Source organism: Coloeus monedula (assembly GCF_965178545.1).
Source record: "Coloeus monedula genome assembly, chromosome: 5".
NCBI lineage: Eukaryota > Metazoa > Chordata > Aves > Passeriformes > Corvidae > Coloeus > Coloeus monedula.
Window position 1 is genome coordinate 1,249,064 of NC_138785.1, and position 10,433 is coordinate 1,259,496.

The 10,433-nt window shown below is 51.0% G+C and overlaps 1 protein-coding gene across 3 annotated transcripts in view; it reads left to right on the plus strand.

Annotated features, from left to right (window-relative positions):
* The window catches only part of SEPTIN11 (septin 11), a 46,532-nt gene extending 38,293 nt beyond the window's left edge, over positions 1-8,239 (plus strand). The window contains exons 10-11 of one of the 3 annotated variants that reach the window (XM_082281809.1): positions 1,811-1,870; positions 3,000-3,343. In XM_082281809.1, coding sequence (XP_082137935.1) covers positions 1,811-1,826 — 16 coding nt within the window. In that variant the 3' untranslated portion in view covers positions 1,827-1,870; positions 3,000-3,343. Of the gene's footprint in view, positions 1-1,810; positions 1,957-2,999; positions 3,344-5,787 lie in introns of those variants that run through there. The other 2 variants (XM_082281808.1, XM_082281807.1) reach the window with 2 other exon arrangements.
* Positions 8,240-10,433: the final 2,194 nt, after the last annotated feature.

Here is a 10,433-nt window from a genome sequence, read left to right on the forward strand (position 1 = left end):
GTCTTCTCTCACTGAGAGCTCAGACATGGTGATGTACTCCCTAAAAGGAATAGCAAGTTTGGAGACCCTTTTCCTTATCTCAGAGTTGGTAGCCTAATATTTTTAAGAACTGTGCAGTCAGATTTTTTCATCTCTTAGCTGTAGGAGCGGTGCAGTGCAGAATGGTCTGAAGAGTTTTGTCCCTTTGGGTAGTCACTATGAGCTCCTACTTGGTTCCAGCATCGAGGGTGAGACAGGGGCGCTTGCAGTGACTGTGACAAATGCAGGCTCTGCTTTGCTGCTGCATTCACAGAAATCCAGCCTCGAGGAACGTGCCAGTGTTTTAGTGTGTCCTTTGTGTCACTCCACACCAGGTGCTGTACCTGCTACAGTTGTTCTTTAGTGTCAGAGTTACTAACAGAGGCTTTCAAGGGAAACGCTCATGCTCCTGCCTTGTAGCACACCTCAGTTTTCTAAAGGCTCTAAGTTTCTCCTTGCACTCTAATGTGAAGCTGCAGTTTTGTGTAGTTAAGGCTTCCCACCTCTCTCTCTGCTGCCATGGCCTGTGGTGCTTCTTGTGCAGTTGCCAGAGGAAATCCTTGCCATGCCAACCCTTGCAGCCTCCCCACAAAGTCATTCACGGGAATGCTTTTTTTCCTCAAGGTGGGATCAGATTTCTCCAATTTGGACAACAGAGGCTTTCCACTGTGCTGTGCATGCTGGATGGAAGGCTCAGGGTGAAATCTGCTGCTGGCCTGACTCCATGAGGGAGAGCTGGGCCCTCCTGATTACCAGACTATTCCTCCAGGAATTCTCTAGCTTACACTCTTTTTTATCTAAAATGTTTGTGGCTCTGGCCTGGTGGCAGCAGTGTTTGGGGACGGCACGCCTTTGTACCTGTGTACCTCAGGCACTGAAGGGGTGGCTGCAGAGCGGACTCACACACTCGCCTGAGCGTGGGGCTGAGCACACTGACCAAGCCCCTGCTGTAGTTTTGGGATGGCACTGTGCTTCCAACCTGACCAGTCTGGAGAGAGCTCCTGGCAACAGACCCAGTGGGAGCGGCAAGCAGCCTTCTGGTGCTTGCCTGCTGCTGGGTAGATGGCCACATGCCTCAACATGTGCCATTGTGTTGCTGCTCATCCGCAGCCCCCCAGGAGCTGGGACCATCTGTTTGGGTTCTGTCTTGGTTTATTTAAAGCTTCTTCTGAAAGCCAAGTGTAAAACTTCTTTTTTTTTTTCAGTTTCCTTTCCATGTAAGTTTCCAGTCCAACGTGCCTGGTCTGGCCATCGGGGGCCATGCTCGGCCCCAAAGCAGTCCCTGAGCTGCAACACCTGTGTCAGGGCCCGGCCCAACACCCTGTAGAAAGAGGGGTTTGTTGATGCCTGAAGGATCTGACCTGGTTCTGAAAGCTGAAGTGCTTGGAGACATCCTGGTGTCCAGGTGTGAGATACCTGAGTTACCTTCTGCAAGGATGCCCATGGGAAGTAACCCAAGCTGGACACCTGCACCCATGTCCCAGCTGGGAGCAAATGAACCCTAAAGCCACCGAGTGCTGCAGTGACAGGCTGTAAGCTGGACCAGCTTACGTGGGTGGTTGGTCAGTAGTTCTGTTCCCCCAGTTTTTTCTTTTTACTTTTGCTTGTCATAGGCTGGAGTAGAGCCCAGCCTTGAGGTTGAATTTCTTTGTAATTCCATAAGCCGTCTGCATGCCCACCCACCAGAGCGGGTTGCTGGTGTCGGCTCTCCTGGCTTTCTTTATTTTTTTTGCATTTTGAGTTCAATTAGTGCTAACTTTTTTGTTTTTTGTTCTTTTTTTTTAACTTGCAGTGCAAGCTTCACATAAAGCCTGTCGAGCCAAGGATGTTCCTGCATTCACCTGCTTTTGCAGTAATGTGTCTCTGCCATCTGTTTTCTTTTTATATTTTTTTTTCCATTTTTTAACATGAATAACTATTAACTCATCTAATAACATAGTGGGAACAAGAAGGAAGAGGGATTGGATACAGGACTGTATGTGATTGGAAGGTCAGGGGTGGGTGGAGGGATGAGATAATGATGATACCATGTATTTTTCTCACCAAAACCATCAGCAGTAAATCATTTTTGGCCCCCAGTTTGAACTGAGAGTCAGAGCTAGATGTCAGCAGCTCAGGTATTGACTGGCTCGGGCATCCTCAGTGCTGCTGGCTGCAGGAGCCCCGTGCTGAGGGAGCCCCTGGATTCACCAGCCCCAGGGAATGAGTGTGGCAGGAGTGTCCCAGCCAGCCCAGTCCAGGGCATGGCTAAAGGTGGAGTTCAGCCTGCCCTGCATTCCTTCAGGAGCCGGTGTGCTGCAGCAGCCCCAGTCCCGCTGCGGGGGAGAGGGAGGGGGGTGTGTGTGTAGATAACCACGTGTAACTGACCTTGCATGCCGTGACATTTGCATGATAATTTGTGTTAGTTCCTGTTTTGTGCTGTCTGCCCTGACCATGGCTGGGTGTGCTGGCCTGTGCTGGCCTGGTTTTCCAGCCTCCCTTCCAGCTCAGCGGAGCAGCTGCAGCTGAACGCTGCGGCTGCCTCGGGGAAGGACCATTCCCAGCACCGATCTCCCTCCACTACTTGCCTCAAACTTTTGGAACCTCCCTTAAAATCCTTCCTGGTTTCCAACAGGCGGGACCTTAGCAAGGCTTAGCAGCCCTTATGGAATCAAATGTCTGAGCAGGGGGGAAATAGAGCCTTCAGCGTCCTCTTGGATCTTCCAGGAGCATTCCTGCACAAACTTAAATACAGACTTGCAAGGTCGTGGAGTCCAGAATTCCAGGTCAAGGGAGAGAAGGTGCTTGGATGCACAGTCACTGCGCTGCCCCCCAGCCCTCCTGCAGCAGGAATAATGTCCCGTTCAGGTGTCCCTAGAGGAGACAAGGAGATGTAGGATAAGCCAGGCCCGCTGGCTGGCCAGTGCACAGTGGAAGTGGGTTTGTTTAATGTGTGTTTTCCATGCCATGGCTTTCGGACAGTCTTTCTCTTCCTTCCCAAGAAGTGGCGAGCCGTGCTTACCCTATGACTCCTGGATTTCTTCCTCTGCCAATGCACAGCCAGCAGTTCCTCTGCTCCTAGATTGGCAGTCTCCTGTTGCCTTCTTTGAAGCCCTCTTAGACAAAACTCTTCCTACCTGAGTCTCCCACTACAGCTGTTTGCTTGCTTCTGGATGAAATTCCTCTGGGGAGAAAAGAAAAGGCAGAATTATCCTTTTTTTAATCACTTTTTCCTCAAGTGTTGGATTGGGAAGTGCTTGGGGGTTAGCTTATGGGTTGTCTTGCTTTTTAACCCTCACTGCTTAAACATGGCGTTAGGAAGAGGATATCTAAATACCATGTCTTGGACAGACAGCAAAAATGGTTAAATAAGCTGGAAATAAAATAGTTGACCTTTTTATCCTTTTTTTGGTGTTTTTTTTTAAGTTTTTGTTTGGTTGGTTGGGGTTTTTTTTTTTGGTGTGGTTTTTTTTGGTGTGGTTTTTTTTGGTGTGGTTTTTTTTCTTTAATTTTTTTTTTTTTTTAATTTTTTTCCCCCTCCTAGACTTGTCAACTATGCACTTTTTGTCAGGTTAAATAGGTTTGCTGCAGGGTTGTTTGGAAAAGTGAAATTCTGGTTCTTGTGGCTTCTGGCAAAGCCAGCTTTAAAACCTTGAGTTATGAAGAAAGAAGTTTGAGTTGTTTGCATGAGTTTTTTACAGTCACATCACATGCCCATCACCAAGTGCTTGTGGCAATATGCTTTGCTTCAGCTGTCTCTGTGCATGTCCTCTTTTTAATTACCAGTGTTTTGTGCCAAGTAGAAAACTTAATTTTAACACTTATTTCTCCTGCTTCATTTAACAGCCCTTCAAGGGATGTTTAGCAGGGGAAAGAAACTGAATTGAGCTTTTCATTTTTGACAGAAAGCTGTGGCCAAATGCTTTAGTGTCTTTTTGGTTGAGTTTTTCTCCAGCAGAAAACAAGCTGTGTTGGAGAAACTGGGAATAAACCACAAACTTGAAGATGTCCAAGGTACTGTTTTGGTTTTTTGCCAAAGGAGATGGTAATAACTTTTTTTCCCATCTTGAACCCCTGGGCCATGTTTAGCTTGTTCCTGCTGCACTTGTTGCTTTTCTTTCCCCATGCCTTTTTTCACAGTAGCCTCTGATGTGCATGGAGTGAATGATACGCTCAGGTCTGGCTGGATGTGCTTTCACCTTGCATGTAAGTACAGCAGTAAGAGACTGACCCTTCCTGCCTCGCTCCTGGCGGGACACCAGCTGTGCTTTTCTGGGACATTCTCCAAGTCCGCTTACTTGTGAATGGGGTGGTTAAAAACTCCTCTAAAACTGCATGTTCCTGACAAGGTGGATTCCAGTCCTTAGGCTAATACAAAGGAGCAGGAAAGCACACTGAAACGTGCCTTTTCTGGGATGGTGGTGTTCCCAGGGCATGAAGCCAACCCCCAGAATGGAAAAGCAAAGACAGTCCAGGTCTCTGCGAGGGGCTGGGGCTGCTCTGTAGAGGGGAGCACATGTGGGCCTGGCAGGCAGTGGGAAAGGAGGAGATGGGTAAGGGTTTGCTTCCCCAGAACCTTCCGGGGGTGTTACAGTTCCTTTCTGGGAGGGCAGTGAGTAGGAAGGTGCCCTTGGAGCTCGTGGTCGTGAAATGCATCATCTTGAAATGCATCTCCTGCGGTACCCCAGGAGTGGGGAAAGCAGGCACTGGCACCCACCCTGGGCTCCTCTCCAGCTGGAGAGGTGCCACTCCTGTCACCCCCTCCATGTGCTTCTGACAGCTTGAAATCCCATCAGGGAGATTCGTGTCTCCCTGGAAGTACGTCCATGTTAAGCAGGGCTGATGTTTCTGCAGGCAGCTCTCCTTCTGCTTCTCCCAAGCCGTCCAAGTGCGGATGGAAATGTCTTTGTGTGTGTGCCCACATTGGCTCTGTCCATTTGACTCCAGTCCCCTTCTGTGTCCCTTCTCCGAGGGCCCGGGTTGCCTGTGCAGGGTGTGATAGCCGTGGCGCTCTCGCCAGCGTGTGCCAGCACGGAGCTCTACAAATATGAAGGGTTTTTTTAATTGCCAGAAAACAAAGCTGTGAACAGCGGTAGAAATCTTGTATTTGTATACATTTTTAATATCCTGATTGCCTTAAACCATAGATGTAGGACTTATTACCTTGCTATTGGAAAATAACCCATGTTTGTAACTAAACAATTGTGTAACCTACGTACAGTGTTAATGCAAATGATATGTATGCATCTGTTAGATATTGTCACTTTATTTGATGTTAAAATATTTCAGTTTTTGAATTACAGATGGAATAATAACCTTATAGCATAAGCTTAGTTATTTCTTGTATATGCTTCAGGTTACAGATCCAAATAGTGCCAACACTTGAAGTGGGGAGAGGAAATATATTTTTACCCAAAGCTTTGGTCTTTGCGTGGCCTTTTTGACGTTTGCTGTTACTGTTCTGTGGCGGGGTGACAGGAGGGTCACCTGTCAGCCTCTGCCTTCCCAGCAGGTTGTTCTGTGCCTTGGAGGTGCCTCTGTAGGTTTGTGCTGCCGTTTGTCAGTTGTTTCTTGTGGTGGTCATGAGCTTGTTCCCCACCTCAGCCAGTGTCCTGGGGAGCTCAGGCCTCTCCGATGGAGTTGGTGTGTGTGACACCTCCCCAGTGCATTCCTTCCGTCATGACTTACTTGAAAATGTTGTTCCTCTTTTGTTCTCCCCCCGCCCTCCCTTTTTCATTTCAATTCTGAACCTCTGTTTCTTTTCTCTTCTGTTTTTCTCTTTTTCTGTAGCTTCTTCTTTATGTAACCGTCACCTTGCCAAAGCCCCACACCCCCTCTCCCAGTGGACCGTAGGGCACTGGAAGAGCTGCGGATCCGGGCACCCCTGCCAGGAGAAGAGCCATCTCATTCCTCCATCACGTCTGCCCTCCTCTCCTTCCCCTTTGTTCCCACCCGTGCGTCTGAGGGTGTGCTGTGCTGTGTGTCTGTGCGGGATCTGCCCGCTCCCGCCGCGGCTCTGACGGCGTCCAGGCTTCCAGCACTGCCAGAGGGAGCGGCTGCCGGAGGGAGCTCGGCCACAATGTGACATCTGGGTCAGTTGGATTTTCTTGCCTCTGTTCCGGTTTGGCCAAATTTAGAACTATATCCTCTGAGAGAAGGCAGGTCACCACCGCCCCTTCCCCACCAGTGTCAACCAAGGCATCATATTTTTGTGGTTCTCATGTACCAGGCCAACGAATCCACACAGTCCAAAATACACGGTTTACCCTGACCTCTACCTGGCTGGAGGCAGGGCCCCTCTATGCCTGGTTATCCCAAGATAACCCAAGAGTCACCCCAAGACAGCCTCCCTCCCCATTTCTTTTGCCATAACACGCACACACTGCTGGTGACACACAGAACGACAGACTGGGGGTGTGCGTAGCTGGAGGATTTAATTTCTGCCTCAAGCCTGGCTGCTTTGGATACCACAGCTTCATCTCAAGGGCGTCCCGTGCTCCTCTGGCATGGCTGGAAATCTCTCCGTAGACCTGGTGATGTTCTCAGTGTGTCGCTGTGTGAAGGGGGATGTCTCATCCTGTGGCACTGATGGAGCCTGTCCTGGACCTTAAGGCCTTACCTTGTGGCTGATGTGCCTCGCTATGAGCAAAGCAGGATTCTGGTTCTGTACAGCTGAGCTGCACTGGCTCGTACTTAGATCGAGGGCTTCGTTTTGTTTTCATGAAGCCTAATTAGTGATTATTTTTTTAACAGTCCTGAATGTGGGCGAGTTCTTAAAATTTCTGCCTGGTTTACTTTGGAAATGAACTCAGGCTAAGAGCTTGAGAAGTGCCAAAGGATTGCTTGAAGGTAAAAACAAAGCCTCTAAATGTGTGTAGTGACCTCCAGCTGGTTTGGGATGGATGGAAAGAGGCAGCCTGAGCCTCTTGGGATCTTGTTTCGTGTAGAGTGATGTACATTTATTTTTAACCAAATACTAGTGATTTATTCTTTGCATCTGTGAACCTTAATCAAGGAATTCCCTTCCTTTAACCTGCTGTGGAAAAGGTACCATGAGATGGTCTAGGTTTGGCCGCTGGCAAGCCGTGTGTGATGTGCCAGCTGCTGAGGTGCTCTGCTGAAATCTGCTGGGTTTTTTTCAGAAGCACAATATTTTGCAGCACTCTTCAGTGACAAGGGTCAGCTCCCTCCAGTCAGGTGGAAGGAAAACTGCTTGTCCTGGAAACCTTTGCGACCAAAGAAGTGACTTTATAGATAACACTCAGGAAGGTTATTGAGTGTTGGTCTCACATGTGCTGTACCCGTTTGCCTGGTATGTAGCTGGACTTGCTGACTGTTGCCCAGCCTGAAGGGCTTTGAATATTTGCACAAGTGTAGCTTAGAACAGCATTTGCAGTGATACCAAAACCAGAGCCTGCCCTGCTCTTGAGGCTGCAGGGGCCTCATGTGGTACTCAGTGCCTCCCACCAGATGGCCAGGTCTAAAACCTGTTCAATTCAGCCTTCTGAGCACAAAGCAGGGTTGAGGCCATTGCCAGATTAAACCTTGGCCGTATCCGTCTCTCTCTTGCTCTGCACAATTCTGTGGATGTTTGTCTTAACTGGGAACCACCACTTGCAGGATGTGCCCCAGGGCCACCCACCCCTACCAAAAAGCCATGGCTTGAGCTGCACATTTGCAGAAAAATAGTGATTAACCATGCAGCCTGAAAATAGTGATTGACCTTGCAGCCAAGGGCTGCTGGGGCTCAGGGCACGCTGGTGCTCGAGCCACCCCTGTGCCTCATGCAGGCGAGTGTCCCCCTGGCCTGGGGTTCTCTGCACACGAGGGTGGTCACTGTTGACTGAGAACATGCCTTGCCCATTAAATGCACAGTTTAGTCTATCTTTTCTTCCAGTGGTGGCACCTGTACCAGTCTTCAGTGTCAGTGACCACTGCTGGGGGCCCGAGGGCCTTGCTGTGGGATGTGCAGCCGTGGTAGCCTGCAGCTTGCCCAGGTACCCTGCTGGCTACTTGCCCAGCAGCCACCCCAGCCGCTGGATGGTTCCTTCTGTGAGACCCTGTTTCAGGGAGGGAATCCTCTCCTTATGCTTCTCTCAGTCCTTACACTTTTTTGTTGTTGTTACTTCTAAACTCGAAATGGAAATTTTTAAAAAGCTTAATATAAAGAGAAACAGATGGGCACAAGCCAAATGCCGACACTCACCTGGACTGCCTTTATTTTGCAGCTCTGTAGAGTTTTGCTGTGCTGGTGCCTTGAGTCCTGCTTGCAGCTCTGGACTTCGTGTCTCCAGAAGGACATAGCGGAGTTAGAGAAGGGCACTAATGGTAAATGGGATGGAGCAGCAGCCTGCCAGGTGAGGTGGCTCCGTTTGGAGAGGGGAAGGCCGAGGTGAGGGAGGAGCCAGCCGTGCTGTGAGCAGGAGGTGGCAGCACATGTCCTCTAGAGGTCCCCTGCAGCCCAAATTTATTTGTGACTGTTAGAAAGCTCGATGGCGGTGCGTGCCGAACTGCCAGTCCCCAAATAAATCATCACAGCTAGACTCAGCGGGCACTTAGCTCGAAGGGAATGGGCTCAAAACATGGAGTAGCTTTCTTTACTGAGCAGGTACTGAGCTTCCGGAGTTTGTTGCCCCAGGTTGTTGAGGTAGAAAGTGTCAGCAGAAGGTTTTGGGGTTGGTATAGGTTTTTTTTGAAGGTAAATTCAGGGAGAACAGCTCCATACGGAAAACAGTCCCAATCCGTTGGTGGTGCATACGGGGCGGAGAGAAGGGAGCAGAAGGCACGGACACTGCCAGCGGTGTCTGTGGAACGAGGGCGGAGCTGCCAGAGGCCGGTGGGGGCTTTCCCACACCCTAGGGCTGGGAGAAGGCATGACGACGTGACCTTCAGCTGCTTCCTGCATGGCTGCAGCTGTTGGGGAAGAGGTGTCAGCGTGGGGAAGGGGCAGCTCAGAGAGGTTATTTGTCACCAGGTGTCCCCAGCAGAGCTGGGAAAGCCACTTCATCCACTCCCAGTTGAAAAGTCATGCTTTGGGCTTAACCCTTGTGTGGCTGCTGCAGAGGGTCTGTGCTCTCACATCTGGAGAGCCAACCCGTCAGGGGCTCATGGAAACCGGGTGCTGCAGGGAGCAGCACAGTGTGTGAGGGTGAGCTGGGATTACAGCTGAAGGCTTGGAAACAAGTGGCAGTGCTCCGCTGGGATGTGGCTGCTGTGCCCTGGGGAGCTCCCTGGGCTTGGGGTACTGAGCAAAAGCACAACTGAGTTTGTGAATGCAGTGGTTTTATCCCAGTGCTCCTGAGGGAGATGCAGGGCTCCTGGCCTTCACTGCTCTGGGCCCCATGGGAGCACAGACCCTGTGTTGGCATCTTGGGCAGGTCTGTGATGTGAAGCACTGGGGTGCTGGGAAGTTTGTGGGAAGGTCACATGGATGTGAGGAGTCAAGGGCATCAGGGAATCTTTTCCTGTGGGAAACAAGAAGCCCTGGCAGCACTCCAGTATGACCCTGTGTTCCAACAGTGGGAGCAGCATAGAAATCAGCCTGCTGCTGAAGGTGATGGGGGCCACGCAGGGTGGGGCAGGAGGGGACAACTGCTGCACTCGCTTCCAGGGAGGAGCAAAAACAAGGGGATGTTGCCGGGTGCCGCAGCCAGAGAGGTGCCCACAAGTGTCCAGGGCCTGTGCCAGGACAGACAGACAGCAGGACACTGCAGAGGTGTCTCACCTGGACCAGGGACAAGCTTTGTGTCTGAGTCTTGTTGAGGTGGAGTTGCCTGACACAAGGGAATTGAGGTGGGTTTGTGCACAGCACCAAGGAAATAAAATGTGTCTGTCTCCTTCTGCAGCCCACGGGGGCTGGGGCATGCCTATGTTTGGGACTGGGGAGCAGGAAAGCTGCCTTGCAGCGAGAGAGACTGAGTCCTGCCTCTACAGGTGTTTGCTTCCCTGGGCTTGCCGAGTCGGCACTGTGGCTTGGCCGGCTCCAGGCAGCACAAGGAGGCCAGGAGGGGTTCTGGGCAATTTTGGGAGAGCCACAGTGATGCTGTTAATTGGGTTCATTTTGGAAGGCAGAGCTCTCCCCCAAAGGCTGGCACGAGCCAGGGCTGTGCCCACTGTGCAGCGGTGCAGGACCTAGTCCTGTCCTTTGGCTTTGGGGAGCGGGAAATGGCGACAAGGACAGTGTTACCTTCCCAGAGCGATGCACAGCCGTGGCTGCAGCACACCTGGGACAGCAAACTGCCCCAGCAGCACCTAAATCTCTCCTGAGGTGCAGCTCCCCTCCCTGCTGTGCCAGCCAGGCCCCTGCCAGCTGGCACAGGCTCCCTGTTGCCATGCCCGTGCCAGCTCCTCTCCTTGTGTGCGTGTGTGATGGGAACAGGCTGTGATCCTCGCAAATGCCTGTGTGCTGGTGCTGCGAGCAGGGAAGGGGAAATGGG